Source organism: Polypterus senegalus, chromosome 10 (assembly GCF_016835505.1).
Source record: "Polypterus senegalus isolate Bchr_013 chromosome 10, ASM1683550v1, whole genome shotgun sequence".
Taxonomy (NCBI): domain Eukaryota; kingdom Metazoa; phylum Chordata; class Cladistia; order Polypteriformes; family Polypteridae; genus Polypterus; species Polypterus senegalus.
In genome coordinates this window covers 67,969,744-67,995,347 of record NC_053163.1, presented here as the reverse complement: position 1 = coordinate 67,995,347, position 25,604 = coordinate 67,969,744, and the positions used below count along the sequence as shown (strand labels likewise).

Here is a 25,604-nt window from a genome sequence, read left to right as displayed (position 1 = left end):
ACCTTTGGTCTTTTGAATGTATGCACAACTTAATGATATACATGAAGCAGCAGAGTAACACGCTGCATGTCTTGGGATAAATTCCCATACAGAGTAACTTTTGTGGAAAATTTCCATCTCATATTTTCTGGATATCAAAAGATTTTTAAGTTTAATAACAACTAGTTATAAATCATTTTCATTATGCAGTAAGTGGGCTTCTGAGTTTTGTTTGACTATCATTTAATATATTAAATAATTTGCAATAAGTGGCTACTCTTAAATGCATGTTATTTTTGGTGTACCTACCTGCTACAGACAGCCTGTCAGGTATATGCATGCTAAATGACAATGATGAAGAATCCTCTTGCTCTTCAATTGCATCATCTGAAGGTACCTCTGCCACTTTAAGTTTATCTGGGACTCTCATTTGTTGATTTATTGCTTCAGTGTACCCCAGATCACACCTCAGTCTACTGCCTTGTGCAGGATCCTCTGGATCCATCAAGTGTACAGAACCTGCCATGGCAACTGCAAGAGAAAAATCCAACTAATAACACTGTATGATCAGTGTTTGCACATCGAAAAACAGTTATTCATCCAGTTATTTACATCTTCATTTATAAAGCTGATGCCTCTATCCAAAACCACTTGCACATCACCAATGCAAATCACCATTTGCTTTCTGAATTTTAAAGGGACATTACAAAGGATGAAGTGGTGGCAATGTGGCTAAGGATCTGCGCTCATATCTGGAAGGTTGCCGGTTCAAATCCCATTACTGTTGGAAGACATCCTACTCCAGATTCTTAACTTGAAAATTGTTCCGGGGTGCTTTTCAATAGCTGACCCCATGCTCTCAACCACAAAGGTCATGTGAAAAGACAATTTCCCCTTGAGGCTTAACAAATTATACCTCAAAATTACCATTATTAATTTCAGAGAGTGTAGCCAGGGAAACTGTATGATTAAGCTAAAAAATCAAATAATAACAATTACTGACATCAGATTAAGAAATTGGCTGGAGCTGAAACCTGCAAACAATGGCAGCTGTCAAGATCCAGAACTGGAGGCGCTGGAATAAGGAGATCCTCTGATCTATTTAAACTTAAAACAACATACATAAGAACAGTCACTTTTCCTGTGAAAATGTTAGAATACACCTTAGTGCAGAGCATACATACTTAACATACTGCTCGGGAGACAGACAGTGAGTTCTGGTGAGATGGGTTAAATTGGCTCCGAAAATTGTGCGCCCCAGTTTGTAGGTCACACTACATATTTAGTGAAGACTTTTATATTATTGGCATTTGCCAATAATATGAATTTCTACTACATTATACACTAACCGATAGTTAAATATGCACGTGAATACTTGGATGTAAAGATCTAAATAAACGTTTTTTTGTATTACAATGCATTTCGGCGGTGGCCAATTAACGTTTAGACTCAAGGCTTCCAACACTCCTGACGAAACACGACATCTGCCCTTTTTCGTCACTAAAAGGTCTTTACATGCACAGCCGTGCAAACCTGTTCAAGCTAGAATTATCAGTTCTCGCCCACTGTCCACGCCTCGATATAGCGATACTGTAGGTGTACGCCCTCTTCCTGGCTTTGGATGACAATACAAGGTTACCGTTTAGAATGGTCTGGCACAAAATATAGACGTATATGTAATTTTGATGACGTAAAAACACGTACACCTTGCTATTTTTAGTTACGTAAGAATATTTTTTGAAAAGCCGTATTTTTGGCAGTTGTTAACCACACTCCCACCACTGCAATGTGTAATCTTTTATTTTAAACACCACAATATAAAACAAAAATGATACTAACTTTAACGACTCGCTCTGTACACACCACAAATACAATGAACTTTTCAGATGGGGCATAAACTGGGTTAAGTATTGATGGGCACCGATATTTTGTATCCTCAATGGCAGACACTGCGTGAAAACCCCTCGGCTGAAATAAGCAATCGGAGGCACCCATTTTACCAGCTTCTTTTAAAAGTTATTTGGAAATGATTAAGAAAACAGCGTTGGCATAAAGCGAGAAAATACTCGTTGACGTTTTCGTTGAAAAGTGCATGCGTACCTCCACTTAACGTTAACTTTATAATTTAAAAACAAACTATTTTGACAAGTCAAAGCGATATCGTGTATTTTAAGTAACAATCGGAGAAGTGTGATTTTTTTATATGAACTATTTAAATATACCAATCAGTACAAAATTCAAACAACGTCACGAGTCTAACTAACCTGCATAATAAAAAGCTTTCTTCCAAGTCAGCTAGTGACGTCGTAGCAGTAAACGCCTAGACTTTCGTCACCACTAACCAATCGCGAGTAATATGATCTTTTCGATTGGCTATTCGTGTTAGAGGACCCGCCCATGATCCCAAGGGGCAACGCGGTCAAGTGATTTGCCATCCAAAGATTCAAATGAAATGTACTGTATACTAGAAAGTAAAAAAAAAAATGAAATCCGAATAAATATTAAGTTAATGCGCCGTAAGTCTGAGATGTGGTATTGACATCATTATAATTTAATCATAATAGACGACATCGGAAAGCGACCGATGCGGGTATTATACTATAGAACGAAGCAGCTTGAAAGCGATACATATATGTTACCATTTCACGTTCTTAGAAGCATTTAACTGAAAACCATAAAGTCTCAGGTGACTATATCCAGGATTGTCATGCGTTTTGTACCTGGATTATATCCGCATATAATCGACCCGGATTACAGTTTTTTACAATCGCTATGACAGTTTTTTCAAAACATTTAACAAGTTTCCTAAACTCTGAACACGGTTAGCACAACATCCGTCTTTGTAGGCTATACAATTAACACGTTTCTTGTTGCTTTGATACAAAATGCATACAGTTAACACCAATTTAAAATGTTTGAACTTCTTTTACACACAAGCTCAACCAAGACCAAAACAATGTAATTTTACAGTCAAATTTACAAATGCTTTCACACTGTATGTCAGAACAGATAACATCATGTTTTAAACATAACTTATATAGGCTAAAGTCAAAGTGAACAGCTGTTCATATTGTGAATTGAAACACAAATATATTCCCTGTATTTTATTCCATTGCCAATGAGAAACAGCTTATTGCAGTTATGCAAATATATAAATCACAGCTGATTCCCATCTAGGAACCACACTCAGGTGTTGAGGTTTTTCCAATCACATGATCATATGTTCTAAAAGAGGACTCTTTGGGCTGATCTTGTGTGGAAAAGGAACAATATAGAGCAACACAAAGAAAGAAAGAAAGAAAGAAAGAAAGAAAGAAAGAAAGAAAGAAAGAAAGAAAGAAAGAAAGAAAGAGAATGCCTGCCTGCAAAGAAGGACCAGAGCTAGGGTAACTGATCAAATAAGAGCTACTATCATTGACCATGTCATAAACCATGGCCTATCATACAGAGAGGCAGGTGAACGAGTACAGCCAAATCTCAGCCGGGACACAGTGGCATCCATTGTCCGTATTTTCAGAGAAATAAACAGGTAGGATATTGCTTCTCCTACAGCAAAGTGTAAATAATTTTACCATTTACTGTATTAGAGTGACTGTATGCCTCCGGTCTCTAATATGAAACTGTATTTTGTCCCTCTAAGGATTCAACGTCTACCTCCCTCAGGGGGCAGAGGAAAGCTCTTGAATGAAGAACAGGAACATGCTATTGTCAACATGGTGATTGCTGACAATGAAATAAAACTGAAGGACATTCACTCCAGAGTTGTAGAGGACAACCTTGTCTTTGGAAACATTGCAGCAATCAGCATATCATCCATTTCTCGGCCTCTAGCTAAACACAGAGTCCGAATGAAACAACTATACAAAGTTCCTTTTGAAAGGAACAGTGAGCGCATCAAAGAACTCCGTCACCAATATATATCGCAGGTAAGGTTATGCGATACAGTCATTACTGTACTATACACAGTGTGTTTTGCAGTAAACTACTCTATAAACCTGGAGTGCATTAGTACATACAGTAGATATACAGTACAGCACAGCACTTACATACACTGTGTGTAATTACTTTCAGAGAGTCATGGAGTTGGAGGCCAATCAAGTCCCACATGAAATTATCTGTTGACGAGGCTGGCTTCAACTTGGCGAAAAGGCGACGCCATGGGAGAAACATAATAAGCCAAAGGGCCACAGTTACTGTGCCGGGCCAGAGAGGAGCCAACATCACCATGTGCGCCGCAATCTCCAACAACGGTGCACTCCTGCATAAATGTCAGATTGGCCCCTGCAACACCGACCACCTTCTCCTGTTTTTAGAAGACCTGAATGAAAGACTGGTGCCAGAGGTAGAAAGGGGACAGGTGGGAGACCACTTGCCAATATATGTTATCACATGGGACAATGTGGCATTCCACAATTCCCGTGCAGCAGTCACAGCCTGGTTTGACGCCCATCCAAGGATGATGTCCCATTTCCTTGCCCCTTACTCCCCTTTCCTCAACCCCATTGAGGAGTTTTTCTCAGCCTGTAGATGGAAGGTTTTTGACCATCGTCCACATGACCAAATGTCCGTCCTGGATGCAATGAATGCTGCATGCCAAGACATCACAGCTGAACACTGCCAGGGGTGGATAAGGCATGCCAAAAGATTCTTCCCATGATGCCTTGCCAGAGAAGATATCAGGTGTGATGTGAATGAGAACATGTGGCCAAATGCAGAAGACCGGGCAGAATAGAAGATTACTTTGGTTTTTGTTTTTTTTTTATTATAATTCCGGTGCTTTTTCTGTTTGTACATCTTGCAGTAATGTCCTTTTGCAAATAAAGTCTGTACTGCAGCAGTTCTGTGTCTGTATTTTTTTTTACATACAGTAAACTGTACATTTTATAAAGCTACTCTGAAATGGTCATTCACTTTTTTGTATTGAATTTCTGCAGCAAAAGAGACAAAATGCATGCATTTACTAAACCCAACAAAACAAAAAATGTAGAAAGGCTTCAAATATAAGGGCAGACCTGACACATAAAATAATGCAGTTCCTGTAATTTCAGCTGATGATAGTGTTTTTTTTGTCAATGTGTTATGATTGACTAAATGTTCCTGTTGGAAGAGAACATGTGTTACTGTTTTGAATAATTATTTGATTTTAAAACATGTTTGCAGTGTTTTGCTTGACATAGTGTACTGTGGTAGTTTATTATTGTATTTTGAAAATTAGTTTTGGGGTTTAGTTTACAATGTGTGATTTTGAGCATGAAATTAACCGTTTTGCCAATTGTGTGTTTTAGGTGTGTTGGTGCGTTAAGAGTTTAGGAAACTTGTTAAATGTTTTGAAAAAACTGTCATAGCGATTGTAAAAAACTAAGTCTTTAGCCATAATTTAATCAACAATGTACGGTTAAAGTGCTTCACTTTATGGTATTTCATTTTGCGTAATACGCAAGAGTCAAGACAATAGACCACAGTCAATAGACATAATCAAGAACGCACGCAGTTCATTTAAGGGAGTAGTACTGGCAACTGAATAATGAACCCGGACAGTTGTAAGATTTGAAAGGAGCTTTAACGTGATTTCACGCTAGCGTCCATATTGAGTCCCGGATTGTAGAGAAATAAAAATACATGCAAAAATAAGTTTTCTTATATCATCATTGGATACAATGTACTCCGTGTTTGTTAATTCAAGTAGTGTTTAAATTTGATACACCAGCCAAGTAGACATTCTTATTAAAGCTTGTGAAAAATCGTGTGCATCGCCTTTTTGATCATCCAGTATTGTGCCTATCAAACATTCGACTTTAAAGTGTTTCTTTTGAACTCTGCTATCTACGTTTCATTAGTTAACTAATTACTGTTGGTAATAATAAACAGTTGAAAGCATAGATTTTCATCTTGGTATATGAGCCTACCTGAGAATGACTGTGACAGTAGTAAATGATTTTTATTGTAACAATGAGGGGAAAGTCCACATTCTTATTTTTAACGTTTGAAATACATGCATATAATCTGAATTTTGTTGAAGGCTGTGCATCTCTCTAGCTTCTCACAAACCCCTTTAAAGTTATAAACCTCTAGCTGTTAAATAAGTTTCTGGTAATGTTTCTGTTTGAAAACAAATTTAGTTGAAGATCCAAGAATAATTAATTGTTTTATTAACATTTTGGTAAAATGGAGTAACATTTTTGTACATTATTTTCTGGTAATTATAAATGTAAGATTATTTTGGTTAACTTTTACCTAGTAATACACTTATTAATAGCTTGCAATAAATATCTATTTACTATTAATCTTTTCAGAAACATTTTCAAATCATAGTGAAGTTACAACTGTGATGGCAATGAACATGTCATAACATCAGCATGGTCTTCAAAATAAACGATACATATGGACAGATACATTATGGTTATGTTTTTTCTATAAGATCCCATAACTCCAGACAGATGATTTCTTTGCTTTTGTAAATTCTTTTGCAATGAAAAACTCTACCCATATTTTAGCTGAAGCATATCCAGACAGTATCGGGACAAGGCACTACTCATCCCTTGAGACGACAGCAGTCCCAACAGTCCATCACGGGGAAAAAAAAAAAATCACCTTTTTACTTGGGATACTTTGAAGACCACAGGAAATGCCACATAAAAGGCCAGAAATTAAACAATGGAACAAAGACTGTGCCGATGTGTTCCTGTAAGAAGATCCTGCTTTTAGAATTGTAGTACATAACCAAGAAATATATTCTTGTATGCAACCAAGATTAAATACATAGATAGATAGATACTTTATTAATCCCAAGGGGAAATTCACAAATTTACTACCTCTTGGTAAAACGAGAGTGCAGTCAAATGTATGATAGAAATTTGGTTATTTCCAGAAATACTGTAAAATAGTGCTCTTAATACTTTGTGCCAGCCAGATGCTACATGCTACCACAATTTTCAAATCTCCCCTTTTATTTGCCTAACATATTGTTAAAGATAAGCTCTTATGACTACTAACCATGTAATGCTGTCCTTGTAAGAGGCTTATTTATTATGATAAGCCTTGTTATAAGGAATACAATATTTAGAATAAAGACCTGTAAATGTTTACATTAAACCTAAGTATAACCGAGTGATTTTTTCTGGGGGAAATAAAGACAGATTATTACATACACCAATTAGATAACAGTTTTAAGGAAAGAAGGATGTGACATTTCAGTTCATTTCAGCTTTTCAAGTTATTAATGTGATAAATGCTATAAAAATTGTGAAAAAAAGTATTTTAATCGTGCTGAATACCAAATAACATGTCTTATGCACAAAATTAACCCACATTCAGAGTAAATAAAAAAGTGCCAATGAAGAACACAGATCATTATATATGCACAATTATTGATTATGTATACTGTATGTTTTAAATTAATTCACAGCGAGTCCATCATAAGGAATCTTCTGAATCCACAACACTAGGAGTTTTTTTTTTTTTGGAATACTGTATTGTCCATTTTAGTTTCTCCTGAAGTTCAGGTGGATGGGTAAACTGTTTCAGTCATTGCAAAGCATGGTTAATAATTCCTTAATGGTTAATAGTTCTCTTTTGGAGCTCTCGGCAAGCAAGTGTATTTTACAGGGTAAATCAACATTAAGAGTTTCTTCATTAAGTCTCCATAACTAGCCCATCTTTATACCTTTGTAAATAAAGTCATTAATAAAATAAATCGAAATCGTACTGTTCTCAACAATTTCTCAATTAAAATGTGAAGTGTCTAAAAAATCTTCAAGAAACAGTTTTGCTGTACATCTAAGAAATCACAAGATGTCAACACTGTAAAAATAAAGTCTGTTAATATTCAGAGTTAGTAGAAAACAAATAGAACTCTAAGAGTTACAAACTGTTGCTGCAACTGTACTCTTTACAGCACAGGTTTGAAAGAAGGTTGTAGGTAGCCTTTTTCTAAAAATTAAGCAGAAGAAAGTAGTGTTAGCTTAGTAGTTTTTTTTTTCTCTCATTTGTCAACAAAAAGCATTGTTTCTATAAAGTACATTATGTGCTTTCGTTTCGTTTGTTTTGGGAAATTTCCAAATAAACAGCTAATCTCTGTGGCAACTTTGTATTGCCTAAATTAGAGAGACTAATAATAATGCTTTATCTTGTTAGCATTCATGTATTGGTCTCCCAGTTATTAACACAATTCATAAATAATACTAACGATAACACACACACACTTGGCACGCCAAACTCACATGGCATTGCTTTAAATAATTATTCACAAGTGGTTATCAATCTTAAAATGAGCCAGTTAATATTTATCCACACAATGGATGCAATTCCAACTGTATCTATATAAACAAAATTTAAAACGTTTTTTGTTTACATTTTTAGTTACAACCTTATTTTCCACAAGTACTGTGAACTATTATATATGTTAGATTGTAGGCACATTATAAAAAAAACAAAAAAGGGCAGTTTTTTGGTATTACGAATTTACATTTACATTTGCAAAAGTATTTGTATATTGGTTGTTTTCCTCACACCACAAAGTATCCATGGAAACACCAACATGCACTGCAATAGTAAGTGCAGATATTATATATTAGGAGACACAAACTTTCAGGAACGATACAATTTTAACAGAGAGTACCTTCCCATGAAAAGATACAGTACTAGAAAATGCATCTCAGGTACACTTCAACACAATTTGCTGGTACCAGTTAAAGGTTTTCATCACATGCTTATACAAACAGGAAAACCTCAGTATGCTTTGCATTGCTGTCATATTAGTAGGTTAATTTACTTCATGTCAAGTTTGGTTCTTGACTGTTAAAAGGAGAAGAAATTAAGTGCTTGCTATGCAGAAGTCTTGGCCTCATAACAATTTAAACACACTGTATATACAGCTACAGCTTTACCCATGACTATACTTTTGAGTTAAAAACACTTTGCTACTCATAGTAAACATTTCACTGTAGAAAATACATATATTTTGACTCATTGTTAGCATCCACCACTATTGCAATATAGTACTGGAAAAATGTATTTTCTTTTTGAACAATGTACATTCTTTATTTAATATATCAGTACCCATTGAATGTTTCATTTTTTGTTCCTTCAGTTTAGAAACCTTCAACATCAATTTGAATATTTTTGTCTATTGCTTCACTGAAGATGACATGCCCACTGTACAAAATAAAAATACCGATTTAGGATCATATATTAATAACACAAGATTGCATTAATATTATATAGTGCCTGATAATTTACATTTTAACTTAACAGTGTATTTGCTGAAATGCATTATGGAAGCAATAAAAATATTGAAGTCAGTGCACGATACATACAATAATGGAGTAAATGGAAGCTGGTTCGTTTTGTTTAATGTAAAGTGACTTTGTCTCATGCATATGTGCTCTAATTATGCACAGTAATCTAGTGTTGTTGGATGAAACGTACAAGTCCAAAACTATATCCTCTCTTGTCGAGCGAAAACACAGTCTGACAAATATATCTCTAATGAGCTCACTCAGGGCCAGAAAATTACTAATAAACTTTATAACATAGCTGCACATGAAAGAGAAGCGGGATTACTTTGAACTCCTTTTTTTTTTAATAAAAAATGTAAATAAATAAATTTGGCTTTTTAGCAGTCTAAAAGGAAAACACCATTCTTTTAAAAGTCTGAATATAGCAAATTTGTATCATAAATTTTACTAAAAAAAAAAAAAACTAATCCTGTGAAGAATTTATAGTATCAAGTTCTGTGATGGACTATTTGTCCTGTACAACAGGGTTGTTTCTTGCCTTATACCCAGGGCTGAAGGGACAGACAATGAAGCCCACCTCCTCGACTATGATTAAGTGGGTTTGAGAACAGGGTGGTATTTGTACCGTTATCCTTTAAACAGTGGCATCTGTTGTTGCTAATAACTCATCAAATTTGAAGAATCCACTGATCATTAAGTATTGTCTAAGCCTGGTAAAGAAATGGTGCCTAACAGCGAGTTCTTTCACAGACAAATTCTCATTGCTGGCTATAAAAGAAATGTAAGAACAGATCTTAAGGCAAGTGGACTTTCAGGGTTATGTTTCAGGATTCAATTTGTGCAGTTTCTTGCAGCCCCTATTTTACAGAAAACACTTGCTAATTAGCCTGAAAATGTATTATTTTTAAGAAAATCAAGACACTAATCAAGCCATTAAACTCAAACCCTGAATTAATACAGTGATCAATGGCAGTGCAGCTGTGTTCTAACATCATGAAAAACATTTTAAGACTTCCAAAAATAATATAAAAGTTTTTTCCCCCTCTTATAAGCTTACCACTGCTATAGAAGGAATAAATTCACACTATTGTTTGTCTTGTTTATTTTTACAAATGATCAAGGAGTCAGAGAAAGGCATCAGGTGTTTATATTGGTCCATCCCATTAGAGAAGCAACTATCTAAAGAGCTTTGGTCAATTAAAGGCTTGGCATCTTAGTAAGTTTTCCATCAGTACATCCCATTAATATTCTCATTTGACATAATAGGGTTCTTTCCCATTCTAATGCATACTTTCAGAGAGCTCTGTATCTTCAAATTACCTTTCCTAGAGTTTTCAAAAAGTATCACTAAAGCTTTCCTGCAAATTGCCACCAATTCAGTTCTCAGCAGACAGCACAGCTTTCCATGCTTCATTTAGAAGTGGATGAGAAAATCCTGACAAAGCATTTTTTTCGTATGCTTAATTCAGACTCCTTCCAAGTAAAACACCAAAGCATAACCTCTTTTGCTATAAAAGTATGCATGTTTATAAAAGGCTATATATACACCTTTGCTGCTACAGGAATTCTCCTTATTCCATTTGTAACCAGGTATTGACTCATTCAACTGTTACTGAGAAGTAAGTCAATTCTAAAAAATCTCTGTTATAGAGTGTTGCAGTCATTAAACAGGAAGGTAAAAGATATGGCTACACTTTTAGTAACTGCATGAAATGTGCAATTAAGGAGCAGACTAGCTATGAAAAGATTTGTTTTTACACTCCGTTTAGTCATTTTTAAATGATGGTGTTCCTAAAGATGCATATTGCTTTTTATTCTTTGTTTCTAATACTGCCTATTAGATGACTTTATATTTTAAAAATATTTTCAAAATAGCCTGCTTTTCTAAACTTTGCTCTCATTTCAGTGTTTGGAATGGGTAAAGACTGGCCTCCTTCACGTGTCCTTTTCATTAATTTTATAAATTCAAAGAGTAGATATTTGCAGTGTGCTTACAAACCATTTCTGTCACAAGACAATCAGCGGCAGCTTTTATCCCCATTTCAGTCAGGGCTACTATACAATACCAAATTCTGTTTGGTTACCTTAGGATGCCTGGATAGACACAGTTGCTGCAGCATTACCGGAGAAAAAAGATGAAGTCATCTTCCTTCTCCTTCCACTAGCAGCTCTTTGTCCTTTCAACCTGTCACAAGTAAAACAGTTCACTTTTGTCTAACAATCTCCTCATATTTTGGTGGAGGTTCACTATAAGGTGTAGTGTTTTCATCACTGCTGCTTTCCATATGTCCTGTTACTTCTTCATACGATGGAGGAGGAGTGGCACTTGAAAGCCGCGAAGCAATGGAGACTGAAGAATCTTGGACATAGAGAGTTCTGCTTGAGTGTGCACCATTGTCTGTTCCTGCTACAGTGCGCTCTATGGCACCCGCTCTAGGATTCATTTCATGATGTGGCTGCTCAGGCACCGTATGAGATGCCTCTCTATGCACCATAATACGAGGCAAACTACGAGATGTCCGGTTTGAGAGATAGCGGTTCTGTGAGTATGCAGGCCTACGCCTTGTGGCTTTCTGTAGTTGGCATCTCCATATAATAAAAAGTGCAATAATGATGAGTAATGCTACTCCCAGAAGTGGCACCACCATGTACATAGCTTCAGTGCGCTCAGTCCTTGACCCAGAGTTGCTGCTTACTGTGTAGATATAGTTCTTCCAAAATTCCATCTGTAAAAAATAAAAATTTGTATTTACGTAGTGAATCTCCTAAAATACTGATCTAAAAATACATTAGTGGCATTTGATATTAAATAAAGCTGCTAAAAAGTAAATGGATACAAAAAAAAATCCATACACCAATATGGAAGAATGAAAACTGGAAAAACGAAAAATATACTGACTGCCTTATATGTTTATATTTGTGTATATATTTATAATAATTTTGCAGTTAATGCATTATAATACCTTCAGGAGAATAGAGAAATCCACTTTACTTTGGACAGATGCTAAAAGAAATAAAGACAAAAGACTAGTCATTAACAACTTACTCCCATTCCTGTTTTTTTATTTTTTTAAGTTTTATCCAAAAGATTACAAAATTCAGACAAACCCAATTATGGTTCCTATTAAAAACATTAATTCCCCTTGCATGTTTTCTTATCTTCATTGTGGTGTCATGTGGAATGCTTAATGTTCTCAGTTTGGATTTTTCTCACAGTTTAGCTTGAAGTCTATTTTATTAAAGTACAAAATACAGCTTCTAGAAATCACTCTAAATGAATGGATTTCTTAGTATTTACGTAACAGTTAGTAAAACTTTTATGAAGCCACTTGAATTCAGTCTAGATACTGCTAGCCATGGGATATCCCGCAATTGATGAATACAGGTTATGACAAAAACTAAAAATTCAAAGCATATCCATGATTTAAGGTCATTAAAATGTACACATATAGGAAATATATTTTAAAAACTCAGATCACTGAAGATACTCCTAAACATTCTTAAGTGAATTATAAAATATGATTAATATAGACATAACAGGACAAGAACAACATATGCAGACAAAAAGGGAATTAGACACACGGTCTATGTCAAATGTACAGGAATATTCTGCCATAGTTAAGACAGTGCAAAGCCCAGATGTGTCATAAATGCGTGCTTAATGGGAAACTACAAAACAAAGCCATTCTTAAATAAACTTGCATCACATCTTCACTGCAGAAAGCATGTGGTAGCCAAAGTATTTGGTTCTAAGGTACAATGAGATGTCGATTTTACCTTTTTGGGTCTTAACACTAAACAATCTGTATGGAACAAAGGCATTACCATCCCTATCTTGATGTTAGGGGTCAATAGTCTAATACAATTGGAATGTATGTAGTATTAATAATATAAAACATTTTGCCAAAGTCACACCATACTATCTTAGAAAAAATATCTCATCAAAGCTTAGATCTCCATCCATTCAAGAGTAAGTGACAAATTAAAGTGTTGCTTATGTCACACTTGAGGGAGCTTGAGAAACATTTTAAAAAAAGAACATGTCAAAGAAATAATGACTCAAGAAGGGTAAATAGTGATACATGTATTTTTATTTATAATTAAATTTTATCTGTAGAATTTCATTCTTAGTTTAAAATTATAGTGATTATTGTGATGCTTAATGGCAAAAATATTGTTTAACAAAACACAATGCAATCATGTCAGGAGTCAGGGTAAAATGCTGTTATGTCATAGCTGTTATAACATAAGCCATAAAGTTTCATCTCAAGCTGTACCTTTCATCATTGTCTGAGAGACTTTGCTAATTTTCATTTTGGCTAAAGGGCTCAAAGACTTTACAAACTGAAAGACTTGGTCTTCAGTAAAAGTTTACACATTTTTTGACCAAGAAAAATAATGGTATAAACTACTGATATATGTATATTCACATAACAATGTAGACAACGATAACGAGTCAAATGGCCACTACTTTTGTGATAAACAAGACAGCCCATGTAAGAAAATTTTAGACATAGAATGTACTTGTGCAGACCCATGAATATAAATTTAACATAATTAGTCAGGTATAAATGAAAACAGCAAAAACAGCTAGAATGTTGCTAAAATGTACAAGTAGTATTGCCAAGTGTACAGCGCACACTGAAATTCTTACTTCCATGTCTATCCAACATCACCACTCTCCCATGCCATGATAAACAAGAAAGTATTACAATACATAACTCTACTTATTTAAGACTAAGGGTGTACTCACACTGGTAATTTGTTCCGTGCTTGAGCACGTTTGTTAGCATGTAACCCCGCAAAGTCTAGCTTGTTTGACTAGTGTGATCGCTCCATGCCAGGCCAACTGTACCATCTCCTGCCCCTTTTGGAAGAGGTGGGGCAGAGTACAGTTCAGTAGAATTCTGGAACAGTGTGATCACTAAATATGCCCAAGCATGGAAAACAGACATGACATCAATGATGCTACGAGTCACGTAGTGCAATTCTCATTTCATTCAATAACTTTTGAGTTAAACACAGGTTTTTATTCTCACCTTCCACATGAACATGAATTGTAGTTGCCAAGAAAAGATGCAAACGCCTCCCTTAACATCACTTTTCACTGTAAAAATCTTCTCATACATGCAGCACAATTAACAGCAAAACATTGCACTGCACACTCAATAAATTTGTAAGAGGGTTGAGAGTTATCCTGCCCTACAAGACTCCAAAACAACCACAAAATAAGTAAAATCGTTTTGACATGCATGCTGTCACTCCATGTTCTGATCTTGTTTTGGCTTTACACAAAGTCACATGGTCATGACAAAAGCATTCCAGGGCACAGAACATTAAATCAAGTGTGAGTGCAGGCTAGCAGGGGACTATGAAGGGTGGACAATCACACTTGGGCACGGTTCTGAACAAACGTGCCTAGTGTGACTACACTCTAAATGTTGGAATTACTAGTTTACTACACAAATTACAAAAGCCCTTTCTAAAATGTCCACTAGAGGGGAAATATCACTGTCAAACTATGGCTAGTAATAATGTTAAGCACTGAAACTTTACAAAATAAAAAGTTTCTTTTTTACAAAACATTCTTCAATAACAACGGAGATCCGCAGAGCAAAGGAATTGACCAGAAAAACTAAGACAATCAAATTCCAAAACAGTAATCCAGAAACACAGTCAAATATAAAGCATGAAGGTGAATATTCCAATGGCACAAGCATAGCACAAAACACAATTGAACTCACCAATCCCAGGCACGTTCGAAAAGAACTGCCAGGAATGTGGAAGACCCTCCAGATTTATAGGGCAAGGTGCAGTACCTAGTGGCGATTGGCAAGTGGCCCTACCTCTTAAGGGACAACTCACAAAACACACAGAACACAGCAAAGGCAAAACCAAAAACAAAAGTATGATGTACATAATCGTACACAAACAAAAAAATGAAAAAAAGAGACACAAAACATGAATTTGAACCCCAGCCAAGGGAGGAGGCCAAGCTGACACATGACCAGATAAGCGAAGAAAAATAACAGACATTATAATAATTTTTAATTAAGCATCACAGACACAGGGAGCTGAAGCCTATATCAGCACCACTGTACAAAAGGCAGAAGCTAACTTCATACAGGATGCCAACCCATCAAAGGGCACACTCACATAATGTACACACCAAGATGCCAATTAAGAGTCACTAGTTCATTCATTCTTTGGGTAGTGAGAGTAAAACAGACTGCTTGTGGAAAAACCTCACAGGTACAGTAGGAACACACAAACAATTCTACAAAGACTGTAACCAGACCAGGAGACAAACCCTGAACAGGAAGGTAGTAATGATAATCATTGTGCTGTCCTTCAGGTATTAAAAAAAAAAAAATCACAGTACATCATTTACATTATACTGTATAGATAGATAGGCATTTTAGCTTAACTAGAGACTCCAAACAGATGCATGTGAGTGGGTCCCACAACAGGCTGTTGAGCCATCCCTGGTTAGTCTCTGCCCTGTGCTCTTTCATTCTGGCTGAGATAGTGTCCACCTCCCCAGTAACTTTAAATGGGTTCAGCAGGATTAGTAAATGGATGAAAAGATACAGTAGATAGGTAGATATCAATTAACTTTTATTAATCTTTTGCAAATTAATCTTCTTGGGACACTACACCCAAATCACAGTACTGCTACCATGATTCACCAGTTCATTGGAATTTGCATTCTGAATTCAGTGGAACTTGTGCACTGGTGAACAAGAGACAGATCAACTAGATCAAGGTCAGGGAGAGAGTCACTGAAGAAGAGATCATAAAAAGACTTTTAAGATGGTAATTTTAGCTTAACTCGGCAATCAGTCAAGCAATTCAGAAGACAAGTACACTGAACAGATGAGAATCAAAACGGTTTGGGACAGATAATGATCAGCAAGAGTTCTTTTTATAGCAGCATATTTTTTAGAAATAAGTGGCCCACTAAACGTAAACAATAGCATCTTATAACTGAAGGCATTACAGCCATTACTATGCAGTGTGTTAGTTAAAGTCACTCATGGGTTTCAGTTTTAACATAATGTGACTTTTTTTGTTATAGGTTTATTCCCATTCCTCATTTATATACCTGGGTGGTTGAGTATTTTTGTAGGTTGTTTCACACATTTAATTTATGAACTTCTCTTTACACCCAATTTTATCCTGCATGCCATATCCGTGTTCTATAAATGCTATACAAGATATTAGTTTTCTAGTAACAAAAACCTAGATATATTGGGATGACTCAGGTAATCTCCCAAAACAACAGCTTTTCTTTATATTTTTGTGTACAAAGATGTCTCTGCCTTGGTGTTTTTAGTGAAAACGAAATGGTTTAAATTAGAGTGAGTTTTTATTGCAACAATACATTTCTTTATCCTTTAATCCAATTCAGAGCTTTATGAGCTAGGAAACATCAACAGATAGTTCACTAGACTGCTGCAGTGTAAACTCAAACACAATCATGATTGTGGTCAAGAGCAGTTCTAACAGAGCTGTTAATTTAGTTGTGTCATTTAATTGTCAGTGGAAATTTTCAAACAAAACCCAAGGTGTAAAAGAGGGGTGTCAGGGACCTCTGGAAATGCACTAATTTGCAGGGTTTAGCTAACAGAAAGCCGAGCGCAGGAGTCACAGTCAGATGACTGCCGGTATGGGATCGTTGAATTCCAGTATTTTATATTTATTTAACATAAAAAAACAACTAAAACAATAAACAAACATGCTGTAGATAAACCAATATGGCGGAAAGAAAAGTCTGTCGTGGACAGGCAACCACTTCCGGTCGAGGGCGTGACCTCACTAAACTTTCTTACACAGGGTATGTGAACAGCTAGCAAATGATGCAGAAAAGGCACCATAGCCAGGTAGTAAGCTCTAGTCAATGATCTATGAATAGACAATTATCTGAACCACAATGAGACAGAATATATAATAAAATCTGCAGGCCTTATGTAATTAATTGTTTTCATAATATGTGTTTTAATACTACTCCAATCGGTAATTTAATTTCCTGTAATTTATTACATGATCAACATGTTTTATTCTAAATAAAATTTTTCAGATGAAATACAAATAAGTTTCCATTTAAATAGTAGACAGAACCACTGGGTGATAGGGATTATTCTGACACAGTGGACTGGGTGAGTACACAGAAGCACAGCTGCACAATTTCAGTAAGCAAGACACAGAAAGACTATGCGTGTGTTCTATGAATCAAAGCTTATTTGGTGGAAAGTATACCATATAATATTCCTTTACTGTACATACAGTTTATTTAAAATAGTAATTTTGCATGGACTATCTTGTGAAGAGAGGCCATGAAATTGTATTCGTTATGACTGGTTTTGCTACTTTTGGCTTCAAATATAACCCAGTCAAGGTCTGTGTAGAATTTGCAGGTCTCCTCTTCTTACACTCATTTCCTTTCACATCTTAAGCACATGCACCTTAGACTGAATGACATTTCTGAAATGACCTTGTACATTTTAATGTGATTCCGAGTGTACACAGAAATTTGTTCTGTGCTGGATCATTAGCCCATCTGAAGCTCGATGGTGGATGGATGAAGATATTGTGAGGAATGGTGTTTTCAGTTTAATAAGTTTAAAGATGTGTTAAAAAATAGTTTGGAATACTGAAAAATAGGAATACCGAATCTGTAGTTACTGCTAGACTACTGAATGAATTCATGTTTCTAAAAAGAGTAGCATTCATGTTTTTTTTAACCAAAAAAATCTATTCAGTATTATCAGGTATAAAACAAACAATGTTGTAAACACAAAATCAAAGAATGAGAGCACTTACCGTCTTTTCTTTGTTTTCAAAGACTTCCTTAGCCTCTTCGTAGCTACAGATCTCTTCCATGCACTCGCGCTCAATGTTTCCTTGTCTGAATTCTTCCAGGAAACCGTTGGCTCTAGGCAGCCGTTTAAGAAGAGAGTGAGCATCTTTTTCTTTTAAGAAAGCTGGGTCTGGAAGGCAGAAACCAAAAACTTGGTCTCTTCTGATGTCAGATATATATTTCACAGAGCCAACAAAATATTTTTGCTATGTTTAGTGACTGTATTATCCATATGAATATTTAGTATGTAGGAAAATACAGTAATAATAAACATAATTATCAAAGGTTTTTCAACATTTACACATTAATTACTTTGCAGAAGGTAACTAAAAAATGTAGTTGTTGTAATACCAATGACTATTCACAAAAATGTTTCTTTTCTTAATATTGTCATTGTACAATATGAGAGGGAATGAGTGGCTAACAAAGTCAAAGTGGAATTTTGCATTTCACTCAGGGATTGGTATGTATTTTAAAGCTGATGGATATGTAGACTATCATGATGTATTTAACAAACATCTCTGAATAATTTCTGAGCTACTTAAAAATGTTAAAAGAATACAATAGATTTCAAGCACTTGTACTTTGTTCCCTCTCCTAATCTTTTCCTGTAACTGTCAGTTCTTCAACGTGCTTTCATCCTTACAACAGTTAAAGCAGAATGGATAGCCAGGTTTTAAACAAGCAGGAGAAACTGGAATAAAGAAATGATCCCCATTTACAATTAATTAAAGGTGTGTCAAATATGAAGATTTTTGCTTCGTCTAAAACATTTACCGCCTACAGTAGATTAAGTATGAAATAACTGGTACAAAGCCATTAAATATGTGAACCTCTATACTGTGTCACCATGAGGACATGTTAAGTGGAGTATTGGATTAATGACAACTACAGTACAAAGTCAAGGTTTTAAGAGCATGTATTGGCAGATAAATGATGTGTTAATTTCACAACCACCCATCGATTCATTATCCAGCCTTCTCGGGGAAGTTCAGGGTCAGAGCCTATCCTAGCAGCATCAGATGCAAGACAAGAACCAATGCAGGATGAGGCACCAGGCCTCCATAAACCACACTGATGCACACATCTGCACAATGTTACTTTAGAGTATTATGGGGAAATAAATAAATAAATAAAAACCTCATATACATAATGAGTTTATGCAAACTCCATACAGTGTGAGGCAGCAACACTAACCACCATGCTGCAATGTGAATTTCACAGTCGCCTGGATTACTACAACAACACATCTTTTAATGCACACAACACCCCATAATGACAACGTCAAGAAAGTTTCCATGAGGTTTTTGCAAATTTATTAAAAAAAAAAAAAAAAAATGAGAAATCACATATACATAAGTATTCACAGCCTTTGCTCAATACTTTGTCGATGCACCTTTGGCAGCAATCACAGCCTCAAGTCTTTTTGAATATGATGCCACAAGCTTGGCACATCTATCCTTGGCCAGTTTCACCCATTTCTCTTTGTAGCACCTCTCAAGCTCCATCAGGTTGGATGGGAAGTGTCGGTGCACAGCCATTTTAAGATCTCTCCAGAGATGTTCAATCGGATTCAAGTCTAGGTTCTGGCTGGGCCATTCAAGGATATTCACAGAGGTTGTTCTGAAGCCACTCCTTTGATATCTTGGCTGTGTACTTAGGGTCGTTGTCCTGCTGAAAGATGAACCGTCGCCCCAGTCTGAGGTCAAGAGCGTTCTAGAGCAGGTTTTCAGCTGCAGTCATCTTTCCCTTTATCCTGACTAGTCTCCCAGTTCCTGCCGCTGAAAAACATCCCCACAGCATGATGCTGCCACCACCATGCTTCACTGTAGGGATGGTACTGGCCTGGTGATGAGCGGTGCCCGGTTTCCTCCAGATGTGACACATAGCATTCACACCAAAGAGTTCAATCTTTGTCTCATCAGACCAGAGAATTTTGTTTCTCATGGTGTGAGAGTCCTTCAGGTGCCTTTTGGCAAACTCCAGGCGGGCTGCCATGTGCCTTTTACAAAGGAGTGGCTTCCGTCTGGCCACTCTACTACACAGGCCTGATTGATGGATTTCTGCAGAGACGGTTGTCCTTCTGGAAGGTTCTCCTCTCTCCACAGAGAACCTCTGGAGCTCTGACAGAGTGACCATCGGGTTCTTGTTCACCTCTCTGACTAAGGCTCTTCTCCCCCGATCGTTCAGTTTAGAGGGCCAGCCAGCTCTAGGAAGAGTCCTGGTGGTTTTGAACTTCTTCCACTTACAGATGATGGAGGCCACTGTGCTCATTGGGACCTTCAAAGCAGTAGAACTTTTTCTGTAACCTTCCCCAGATTTGTGCCTTGAGACAATCCTATCTCGGAGGTCTACAGACAATTCACAATTCCTTTGACTTCATGCTTGGTTTGTGCTCTGACATGAACTGTCAATTGTGGGACCTTATATAGACAGGCGTGTGCCTTTCCAAATCATGTCCAATCAACTGAATTTACCACAGGTAGACTCCAATTAAACATCTCAAGGATGATCAGGGGAAACAGAATGCACCTGAGCTCAATTTTGAGCTTCACAGCAAAGGCTGTAAATTCTTATGTGCATGTGCTGTCTCAATTTTTTTATTTTTAATAAATTTGCAAAAATCTCAAGTAAACTTTTTTCACATTGTCATTATGGGGTGTTGTGTGTAGAATTCTGACGAAAAAAATGAATTGAATCCATTTTGGAATAAGGCTGTAACATAACAAAATGTGGAAAAAGTGATGCGCTGTAAATATTTTGTGAATGCACTGTGTGTGTGTATATATATATATATATATATATATATATACATACACAAATACAATCCTCGACCAAAAGGAGAACTTTGATTTTTACTATTCATTCATTTTTGTGCACTAGCAGCAAAGTCCAATTTACTTATTTAGCAAAACAATCTATATTACACAGTAATTGGTGACAAACAATGAGATCACAAGGGGCCTAAGCCTATCTTGGCAGCATTTAGGCACAGGCCAATCCTAGGAATTGCACCAACCCAGCAGACAGCACATTCACTCACACACACATTAACTCAGGCAGAGGCAATTATGAGTTGCCAGTTAATCTAATCTGCATATTTTGGGGATATAGGAGACCCATATGGATGCAGAGAGAGAATGTACTCTGTATAAAGATAATTCATCCAAGATCTGAACCCAAGACCATTAAGCTGTGAGCCAGCAATGATTATCGCTGCACCAATATGCTGCCCATACAATGCTGAAATTCATATACATGTAACCATTCACTAATAGAGAACTAACACTATTATTTTTACAGAGATTCAGAAGCCAGCAGACTTCAAAGAAATAATGATATATTGGATGAATATACCCCTATGCTATCTTCATATAAAAATATAAATTGGTTTGAAACCCTGCCCTGGATAAGGGGTTCATGAATGGATAGATTTTTCTGAATATGGCAAAAGAGTTGAGGAGTATGTGGACCTGATGTATGTGATGTCTCAATGTGCTGAGCAGAGTAACAAATGTTGATTAGCAGATGCAAGTAAGAATGTCACTGTACTCTGTGTATATCACAAAAATTACCCTATAACCTTAAAGAAATACAAGCTGATGTAGTTTCTCTTACTGCACAATTGGTCAGGATAAACTAAATATAGCTGTTCTGCATTCAGATGAAAATGAACCAAGTCACAGTTGACCTGAGTTCACCAGTGAAGTAACTGAAAGGTTTTACACAAGGAAACCTAAATTTGCAATGAGTTTTAGTTATGCTGACTACTCAGTTGCATAAGGCAGCTTACTCTACGTATTGCATTACTGCATATAAAATGTTTATATGCATATAAAAAGGGTGTGACAAAACTTCATGTTAAAGGAAAATTACTAATAGTGACTTTAATTATTCTGCTATAAATTATGCTATAAATATATAAAATATACACCTGTCCATTAATTTTCTAAAATATTTTATGACTGCATTTCTTTGGGGTAGAGTCTGTCCTGTCACTACTGGGTAAAAAAGCAGCAAAGACAGAATACAACAGATGTCTAACACTGGGCAAACACATTTGCGTATCCATACCAGGTATGGAAACCACCCGGGTCTGAGTTTGACATCCCTGCACTATAGAATTAGTTAGACCAATGCCTATTTTAGCTGTTGATATTGTAATCCTACTTTGTTAAGATTTCATGTCAAAAACTGTACAATTCACAGAACATATAAAATTCTAGCAAGTAGTGAGATAAAACAGCCAATGACAATTAAATACTACAGAAAAGAAACAAATAAATAAATTTGAAATTACATTCTTCAAATGTATAACTTTTATTTTAAATAGGACCCACGGACAGTCTAAGAAAGAAACAGCATTTCTCTTCAGGATTATTGTCTCTCCTATCTCAATACACTCTTTGCCACTATTACATTAAAGGATCGATAACACTGATGCAACCTTATCCTAAAATGAAATACTTACTCTCAGTCATACTGGCACAACGCCTCTTCTGATGGAATACATTGACCTATAAAAACAAAAAGTAACAATGAATGATCAGACCCATAAAGTTTGGTGTTGTCCATTTATAATTACAGGAAGAAATAAAACTTTCAGTTCCTTCTGGCATCTCGGAATCACAGTTATATTTATGCATCCTTCAAGCAAGCTGCGTGTCCGGGTGCAAAGAGTCCTTTGCATCTGGTTCTTTCTTACTCTCCTGGTAGGGTGATCCAGGGGAATATTCCCGCTCTGCTGTGACGTCCAGTTCCTCTTAGTCCGCGTCTGTCAGAAACTGCCCTTAGGGTGCCAAAGTGGAAGACAATGGACATTGATGGCACAAAGACAGCCACCATTCACATGACATTTTCAACAAGTGAATGGTAAGGGCACAGCGACGTGATCTACCTTGTGGCGCTTTTAAATCGCCGCCAGTGACACTCCGCTTGAGTGGCGTCGCTGCAAGTCAGTCAGCTCACTGCTTTGAAAGCGGGCGGCAGACGTGATCCCTCAGAATCACCACGGAAACTCCCCTCCCCTCCGCTAGCTGTGTCTCCGTCTTGCATTACTCATATTACTCGTTCAGAGTTTGCACTCACGGGAGAAATTCTTTCTGTGTTTCCAAACCTATAAATATAACCATCCCCTGGTTGTTTCCATAGCAACAGCAAGGGGGTTGAGGAGACAAGAGAAATAAAACGCCTAATATAAACAACCTGCCACGAACACAGAGCATGCAGATTCACGGAGCTTCCCTTGCTTTCTTGCGTTGCAGACCAAGACAAGCTCACAAACTCACATATCTTTTTTCGCAGCTTCGATATTGTGTGTCACAGCGACTCTTTCAGATTATTAAAAATGACATTCTATGTACATATTTATTGAGCGAACGTGTATTTAATGTAATGCCATCTTCAAGATACAAAGAACTCGGATACACTGGCCACTACAGCATACATAACACACAATTACAAAACAGGATTATTTAATATAATAGACTTTCATAAAATGTCATACGTTGAGAAAACTCCTAAAAGAAATCCGTAACTGTTTAAAATGGGAACGATAAATATTTAGCATATGAGTTTTCAGAAAGAATGCTTTAATGAAAACCTGTTAGCTAAAGATGAACGCCACCGAGAGGAAGTGCTAGGGTATTAAACACATTGCTGTAGCATCATGCATCTTTACGTTACCAAAATTGTAATTAAAAATAATAGATTCTTACCTGCAATATTGCTTACACCATTCTGTCTCCAAACGCCAGTAATAAGAATGTTTTATCGCAAATTGTGGACGGCATGGGAATGAGATTCGTCTACTCCAATCAACAGACGAGCGCGCTATGGCTTGTCCAATCACGGTGCCACTGGGGCGGAACTCCTGTAAGTGACAGCGCCCTTCGGGAAGTGAGGCATTCTGGAAGTTGCAGTTCAGTGTGTCGCAACTGCGCGTCTTAGCGCTGGTAACCAAGTAAACAGCCAGATGTGTCAAATTTCAGGGCAAATAAATGGTCTTGGTGGTATCAGAAGACGCTTAAGATCGCTGTGCAGTACTCCGGTATGCCAGTTCTTTTTTACTGTTTCCTAAAGCGAACGCCTCATGCTAACTAAACACACACAGCCACGCCTTTACACGAAAGACTACATTTTCCACAAACCTTTGTTATATATGGCAGGAAAAAAATACGAGAAGCTCAAAATATGAGAGAAGGAAAACCGAGATTTAGTTTGTTTGGTTTCTGGGTAGGCGGTGACTGTGCATTGACGGAGGTTTATTACGCGAACGTCATTGAATAAGTAAATAAACCCTATCGTGAGCGTACGTCAATCTGCGTGACAAGTGGATATTTATTCATATTTTCAGCGATTAGCAGTCTGCCAGAACGTGTCACGATTGCTGTGACCTCGAAATTAAAAAGCTAGAAAAAGTTATAGAAGCCCACACAGGGGTGGGCTGGTCCATTACTGCCTGCCCAGCTTCGGTTTTAATGGAGGAGTGGGAGACACGCTAGGACTTGGCACGACAGGGAGAAGCGTGGTGTGAGTGGGTGTTCGCCGGGGGCTAACAGCAGCTAACAGAAAACGGCACGACGCGGGAGTCAGACAGGGAATCAAACACGTAGAGGCTGCTACTCTTCCACCGGCGTGTTGGAAACTACAGCAGTGCCCGACCGCAGCGGATTTTGCAACTTGTATTTGACAAAAACGCTAAAAAAAATAAAGTATGTCAGAGTTTAATTTCCGGCTCATATGATAGTCATAATCGTGATTCATACGTATTTCTAAGTCAGCAACTTTTTTTTATTTTCTTACTTCCGTTCAGAAGGTTGCCTCTTATTTCGTTTGTGAATTCATTCAATCCCTGCTTGCATCGCTTATTAAAGTAATATAGTTTCAGTAATATCATTAATTAAATAAAACATGATTTTGTTGTGTGAAGTTGATGTAGTTTAACAATTAAATACAGTAGCATCCTTCAGTCCTTTCTCTAATCAATCCATCCATTTTTTACACCTACATGACCTAAATCTGGGCAATGGGGTTGTAACCTATCTTGGCATCATTGGGTGTAAGGCAGGAAACAACTCTGGATGGGACAGCAATGACATGTACGTATATAAGGTACATATGCCCATGCAGGGCTAGTTTAGAGTTGAAAGGTCGCAAGGAGCCAGGGTTCAGATAATTAACAAATGTTTATTTACTGACATATACATACAGTGTACAGTATGTAAATAAATTGGTATATTTATACAGTATATATACGTCTCCAGCTGGAAGATCCCCATTTTACTGTTAGGTTTAAGAGCCAAAAAGAGCAATGACAATGGTAGTGAAAGTAGCATTGTGGCATCACAATGCTAAAAGACATAGAACAGAGCTGCAAGAGAGTCATCTTCAGTCTCTCATATCTGCTGGTCAAATGACGACCTCTAGTGATGTGCAGCTTGCAAATGATTAAATCTTTTTAAACAACTCCTTTCAGTGAATCATTCAAATCGATTTGCAAGCACAAACAAATTGATTCAGTAAAGCTC

The 25,604-nt window shown here is 36.7% G+C and overlaps 2 protein-coding genes and 1 long non-coding RNA gene across 12 annotated transcripts in view; 1 reads left to right on the top strand and 2 right to left on the bottom strand.

Moving 5' to 3' along the window:
- Positions 1-2,314, bottom strand: part of LOC120537171 (mitochondrial fission factor-like) — a 37,352-nt gene extending 35,038 nt beyond the window's left edge. For 7 of the 8 annotated variants that reach the window (XM_039765904.1, XM_039765906.1, XM_039765907.1 and 4 more), the window contains exons 1-2: positions 1,164-1,185; positions 289-510 (exon numbers count right to left, since the gene is read on the bottom strand). In XM_039765904.1, the coding sequence (XP_039621838.1) occupies positions 289-510; positions 1,164-1,170 (229 nt within the window). In that variant the 5' untranslated portion in view covers positions 1,171-1,185. Of the gene's footprint in view, positions 1-288; positions 511-1,163; positions 1,186-2,243 lie in introns of those variants that run through there. The other variant, XM_039765908.1, reaches the window with a different exon arrangement.
- Positions 2,315-2,645: 331 nt separating this feature from the next.
- Positions 2,646-4,944, top strand: LOC120537173. Its single transcript, XR_005635275.1, has 3 exons — positions 2,646-3,508; positions 3,620-3,905; positions 4,051-4,944. It is a non-coding gene; the product is annotated as an uncharacterized LOC120537173 (long non-coding RNA).
- A 2,483-nt stretch (positions 4,945-7,427) lies between these two features.
- On the bottom strand, positions 7,428-24,416 carry LOC120537170 (transmembrane gamma-carboxyglutamic acid protein 3). 3 transcript variants are annotated; one of them, XM_039765901.1, is made up of 4 exons: positions 23,793-24,416; positions 22,547-22,592; positions 18,039-18,205; positions 7,428-11,941 (listed from the first exon to the last, which is right to left on the bottom strand). In XM_039765901.1, exons 2-4 carry the CDS (start codon positions 22,554-22,556, stop codon positions 11,420-11,422), a joined length of 699 nt encoding a protein of 232 aa, XP_039621835.1. In that variant the 5' UTR covers positions 22,557-22,592; positions 23,793-24,416; the 3' UTR covers positions 7,428-11,419. The 3 variants fall into 3 exon arrangements, with proteins under 3 accessions (XP_039621835.1, XP_039621836.1, XP_039621837.1); XM_039765902.1 differs by lacking the exon at positions 23,793-24,416 and adding an exon at positions 22,973-22,990; XM_039765903.1 differs by lacking the exon at positions 23,793-24,416 and adding an exon at positions 22,781-22,799.
- Positions 24,417-25,604: the final 1,188 nt, after the last annotated feature.